The sequence below is a fragment of the Denticeps clupeoides genome, chromosome 5 (genome assembly GCF_900700375.1).
Source record: "Denticeps clupeoides chromosome 5, fDenClu1.1, whole genome shotgun sequence".
Classification (NCBI taxonomy): domain Eukaryota; kingdom Metazoa; phylum Chordata; class Actinopteri; order Clupeiformes; family Denticipitidae; genus Denticeps; species Denticeps clupeoides.
Genome location: NC_041711.1, coordinates 25,649,842 through 25,656,199, shown reverse-complemented (window position 1 = coordinate 25,656,199; position 6,358 = coordinate 25,649,842). Strand labels below are relative to the sequence as shown.

At 40.8% G+C, this 6,358-nt stretch overlaps 1 protein-coding gene across 1 annotated transcript; it reads left to right on the top strand.

The window, feature by feature from the left end:
- Positions 1–1,120: 1,120 nt before the first annotated feature.
- Positions 1,121–6,109, top strand: LOC114790829 (maternal B9.15 protein). Its single transcript, XM_028981209.1, has 5 exons — positions 1,121–1,238; positions 3,322–3,503; positions 3,748–3,885; positions 4,315–4,618; positions 4,710–6,109. Exons 1-5 carry the CDS (start codon positions 1,236–1,238, stop codon positions 4,884–4,886), a joined length of 804 nt encoding a protein of 267 aa, XP_028837042.1. The 5' UTR covers positions 1,121–1,235; the 3' UTR covers positions 4,887–6,109.
- Positions 6,110–6,358: the final 249 nt, after the last annotated feature.

Below are 6,358 nucleotides of genomic sequence, written 5' to 3'. Positions count from 1 at the left end.
CTAACATCCTGTGGTGTGTACTTTGCTGCTCTTCCCTCGCTCACCAAAGCAGAGAACATCACCACCATACATGTGCGTCTGACTGGGTTTTTGTGGGGCAGTCTCCCCTGTGGCAATGGGGGGAGAATTTCTACCGGGACTTCCTGCAGTTCTTGACAGTTCTGGCAATCACCACACATCTGTGGGTTAGTTTTTGTTCTCCTCTTTGTTTCCCCTGTTTTTGGACCTCGTGCCGTTTATCCTTTGTTGTTTAATAAATCATTGTTCCCAGTATGTACCATTTCTGTGCTTCCTTCCCCCGTCAGCCCGTGGACGTGATAGTCATTCAGGTCCAGAAGCAGAAAAGCAGGACCACACCTTCAAATTTCACTATTTTTTATCTGTATTAACTTGCTTGAGCTACACTGACAAATAAACCGTATAGACAAAACAATTTGTATATATGCAATATGTGCCCTTATAATACCTTGCACTGCACCTTGTATTCTCCAAGCCTCCAGTACTGCTCGCCTGGTCCCTCCATCTCTGAAGGTAAAAGGAAGACAATCATCTAGACTCTTCTCCGTCTTGGCCCCTCGGTGGTGGAATGAACTTCCACTTGAGGTCAGAACAGCTCAGTCACTGAGCACTTTCAAATGACAGCTCAAGACCTTCCTCTTTAGAGAATATTTAGATTAATTTGCAACCTTCTTATTGTCTTACTTATGTATAGAAACTACAACAGAGGGAATAAACAGATTGTATTCATAGTTGGGAGTCCTAGTGAACTTCATTGATGGTAACATGGAAGCACGTTGTAAGTCGCTCTGGATAAGGGCGTCTGATAAATGCTGTAAATGTTCCTTAAATGTAAATGTCTTAGAAGGTGCAATGCAAACGTCATTCATTCAATAAATAAAAGCCAAGCCACATTACGATAAAAAGATTTATAGTAGACTCGGCATTATGAACATGTGGTGAGCAGAGAATTGAGTTTCGCCTACTTTATGTCAATCTGACGTCGTGACGCTGCGCTGGAAACGCCGCTCCCGCCTCCGCCGGATCTCCATATTTGGTGCGCGCGCGCGTGACGTCACGCCGCAGCACGGCGGCCCGGGGAACTACGTGGCCGGTGGCCGAGCGAGGAAGTGACTCACTTGTTAATCACTGACGGGGCTGCTGCGACCTGCGTGTCGGGTCGGCGCACGGCTGACAACGTGGTGTCGATAACACTCAACGGAAGACGATAATAATACATGGTAAGTAATATCGTTCCTGTTACACTTTTATTAACTAGTTATACATGTAACGATACATTCTTTCTCGTTGGGGTAACTAGTTTGTTAAAAATTTCCTGTAAAGTGTCAATGAACCGTTTTTTTTTATAACCGGTTACTGGTTAAGGCTCACAGCGAAAAGTTTTTTTTTAGGCCCAAGTGAGCATTTGTGAGACGAGAAATAAAGACTTTGAAGTGCGTAATTTAGTTTCGGGGGTTTTCCGCCAGCACGTTTCCCCGGCAGCGGGAGCTGTGAACGGGGTGGGTGATATTCCCACAACTTCGGACACTTACCCTGTCGCGATGAAGTCGCGTTCGTGCCACATGTCCGGGTGATTTTAACAACTCTGTAGAAATAAAAATGTTGTGAACACGTGACTTTTCGCCTCGTGCGTCCGGTTCCTTTGTGTTGTGTCTTACGGAACACGTCTACACCGGCGCCACGTTTTCACCGTGTCCCGTGTCTTAACGTGGACGCACGACGGCGAGCATGTCGTTTTAACGTTTGATCTTCTGGTGGACCAGGGACACGTGGACTTCAGCCCGCACTTGCATTCATGCATGTTTCGAAGCATGATCCGCTATGGGCTTTGTGCCCCCAATGGGTCAGTCAGTGGAAATCAGAATTTGTAGCTTTTTTTTTTTTTTTATGAAACACAAATTAAACATCTTTTTCCACCTGACCCTAAATATCTGTGTTTGGCCTACACAATGAGTAACCGTGACTGGGTATATGTGACCTTATCTTTAAACATTTTTTATTATTTCTGGAAGGGTGTGGATTAAACGAAGCTCTGTCCCTCGCAACATGATGACTCAGATCTCAACAGGAATTCAGACTGTTGTTGTCGTCATGTTGCATCACGTCTATGATTCAGTATTTATTGTTACACAGTTCTAAGTTTGACGGATCATTGCTTTCTTTGTTTTTCTGCATTGGACACTTTCAAAATGCTGTGTAAGCATATTAGCAGATACAGCGGTCAGGATTTTGTGATGCGGAAAATAAGAATTAGTCAGAGAGACTGGGCGAGGTCCGTTCTCCAGGCTATTTGTTCTAGACTGGAATTCATCATTGTATGCTTTACGATGTAACAGTCTGTTCTCGAGGTCATGGCCATGTAAGTTGTTTAGGAACTGCTTGTGATCTTCCTTGAAGTCAGATACGGACCTTCTCCCTCAAAATGTGCAGTTGTGACAGAGACTGGGGAAATCTGCCAATTTGTCCAATGTTTTTTGCTGGTGTTCATATTGGGTGATTGAATAAACCTCTTGTAAATGAGTTGAACACAGCCTGTCTTGTGCCTGGATTGATTGATTGTGTTACTTGGATGTGGTTGAGGTCTGTCTGGGTGCAATCATGGTGTTTTTTTATTATAATTATTTCAGGTTAACACCACAACGTCATGTTTAGTAATCGTGTAATTCTTAACAACAAGTGCATGGTCACATGTAATCGATCTGATTTTGCTCACATATTAATGTAGGACAATGCAAAATGTACAGACAATGTGCAAACTAACATACATTCATTCTACAAAATAGTAGTGTGCAACAACAACAAATGAATAATCAACACAACTTCTACTGCTGCTGTTTCTAACAATATCGATACCCTTAAAACCTGTATGCCATATATAACCATTTCTGTTCGTCTACTGTAAATAACATCATACATTGTAGAAAAACAAAGATCCGAGCAACCAGGCACTTTATTTATGACTCTGAGGAATGTATCATTTGCAAATCCAGGTACATTCTATGCCAAGCCCTATTTTATGCATAGCTCATAGCATATCATTAACATATAGCAGCATTGTTTCTGTGAAGACATAAGCATTATAAAACTAAAAAGCTGGCGCAGACTATTCTTTAAAAAATGTCCTTCAGTTGTTTCTACTGCTGAAGGACATTCCTAACAAGGCAGAATTCCTACCTGTTCCTGCCCAACGATGAACCAAAGGAACTTTGTAAGAACTTTGTAAGAAAGGAACTTTAAATTCAACATTGAATTTAAGACTGTTGTCATAGTGTTGTTTCTAATGTCATAACGTTGTTTCTACAGAGAAGTGAAATGAAAAGAGAGGTGACTGCTGGGGTGAACTTTCTGAAGCGGCTGGCAGTAGAGAGGGGCCATGTGGATGGATCTAAAGCTGGGTGCTTTGCAGCAAAACTGCTGGAACTTCTGTGTGCGAAATACAGAGACCACTGGTTTCCTGACAGACCCAGCAAGGGACAGGCATTCAGGCAAGTATCAGGGTTTCCTACAGAGAATCTTGTATTCAAAATAGATGCTAAAACCCAACTTTTAAAGTTTCACACAAGTTTGTTTATTTTTTGAACTCAGTTTTTTAATCTTGTGTTTAAGCGAACACTCACATCCCTATGAGAAAGAGACATAGATTCCAGAGGTACACCTCATATTTGACTGATCCTCATCTGTGTGTGTGTGTGTGTGTGTGTGTGTGTGTGTGTATCTGTCTGTCTTCAGGTGCATCAGGGTAAATGAGAGTGCACCATGGGATGAGTGTATTCTGCAGGCCTGTGATGAGAGTGGGCTCAGGCCGTCTGAGCTGGGATTGCCTCGTGAAATCACTCTCTGGATTGACCCGCTGGAAGTGTGCGTACGGTGAGTTGCAGCAGCTACACATGTAAACATACTCACACCATTCAAGGTCCTTCAGTCAACAGAAGTTGAGCACTGTGTGAGGATGAACAAATCTGACTTGGCCTTACAGCAAGGATTTGTATCTTTAAATGAAGGCCACTGTTTTATGAAGGCTCAAATAAATGAATAGTCAAATAACTGGTTACTGATTTTGTTATGTATTGGCATGTTAAAAAGGTATGCTGGTTTGCAGATCAGTACTTTCAGAGGGAGCTTTGTTCTGAAAGTCTGACTGGTATTTGGAAGTTGGGTGATGCTGACCGCTCTATCCCTCTTCCAGCCCCTGTCCTCACATTCTGTTTCAAATTAAGGACTCTGCCATCATATCTGCTGTTCATCAGCTTTTCTGGTGGACTGTTTCATGGTATTTCATCTCTCTTCACACAACAGATCTGGGGAAAACTCTCGACATTTCACTGTAGCACGTTTTAGTGACGGCGAGGAAGACAAAGAGCAAGAAATCAAGGCAGAGAAAGATAATGGAAGTCTCGACACATCAGACTACCATTCAGCCAGCTCCTCCGATTGTGGGTCTGCGGTCTCCAGTGATGCTGAGGAAGAAGTGAAGGAACGTAATGAGGAAGAGGAGAAAGCAAAGAAAGGCAAAGCAGAGAAGGCTGAGGACAAACCTTTTGTCATTGCTATGAAGCCCAGGTTGCGAACACAAAGACCACGTAAATTGCCTAAGCTTCAGGTAAACAACTCTTTAGTCATTCGCTGATGAGTTTACAGCAACATTTCACAGTGTGTTTAATATATTCCGTGTTGTCATCCCATTCCACCAGATACCAGGTCTGCATTATTTCTATCAACCTGTCTGGCCTCAGAATAAGAAGAAAGGTCCTGTGTTCCTCGCTACAGTGTGCGCTCCTCACCCTGCTACTTTGCTGGCCCACTACCCGCCGCCTCAGTTCATTATACCCCATGCCACCCTGCAGCCCTGGGCAGATGTAAAAGCATAAAAAGAACATTGAGGGTCAGGGTGAACTGATATTTATATCACTCTCTCTAAAATACAATGACAGTCGCACAGAAGATTATAATTTAATGTTAGAAACATGGATCCTTTTGAGTCTTGCTATTTTGCACATTTTATTAATGTGTTTTCAGTTAATTATGAAAATAACTTTTCAAGTGATCAAGGTACTGAGAATAGATATTATTAATTATACTGATAATGTGAGCTATTAATTATACTCTCACACACTTAACCAGTCTTTTACCAATTATGTCAGGTCATGTAAGATGTTTTTATGCCAAATTATAGCTTGTTGTTGATAAATCACGTAATTATTTTATTGATAAATCTGACATTTGCTTAATCAATCAGCTTTTAAAGCTTTTTCAATACTACATTAAGACTATAATATGCAACCTGCCGCACTGTTTAAATTCTGCCGACAATGTATTTGTAAAATACTTCATGCAACATCAGCGATGACAACTTTTACTTTCCTGCTGTAATAATTTTACTGTCTGTGTTCAGGTATTCCTATGTGTCACCGAGTTCTTTTTTATATTATTGTAATAATATGACAATCCAGTTAAATGTGCTAAGTATGCAAAAAGCCAGAGAGAGCACATACCTTGTAAATACTTTTCTACAATACCATCCTGCCAAATGTGATTTTTCACAGATCACTGTGATTGCAACAGGTAGCCTTTTACAATGGCTGAGTACTCACCCGCTTTTACTTTAATCACGGACTAACGGTTCGGTCAGTTTGCGGCCCTTGCGGATATTTATGATCGCCGATAGGTGGTGCTATACACAACCTAAAGCCACGCGCAGCACATGCATGGTCATTTTTATGGTCAAACTTTAAAATATTTATTTGTCTAATTTTAAAGCTTTTGGTACATTTTAAAGAATTTAGCTTCTTGGCTTTGTATTCTAATTGTACTTTCTCATTTGTTTTGAATATATTTTCTAAGGTTTGATAAAGATAATGTAAAGCCCTTTTTGCTGCATTAAGCAGGTTATAATAAAGTAAACTTTATTAGCAAGATATCAAGAGCTGAATTATTTATGTTTTAAAATCCAATAGACTCTCTGACATTCATGCCTATTTGAATTCACCTCTTGACTGCATCTCAGAATTTTTGTTGACAATGAATTTGCTTTGGCATTATCACTGCACTTTACTATCATATTTTTTTATTAAAGCTTCAGGTTCTGACTCAATATTTGTTTAATGTGTTGTTGTCTACTTGGCTTTCTCCTCAATATTTTCCAAAAGCACTTAAAACCACAACATTGTCTTTTTCAGTGTAGACAGTTTTCTTGAACTGTGGAGCATGGGGTGTTGTCATCAGTAGCAGCTTTACAGGATGCCCTGACGGAAGTATTGACAGAGTCAACACAGATGTTATATAGATATAGATGTTCAGTTAGAACTGTATTTGGAAAAAAAAGTCTTCTGATTGACTTAAC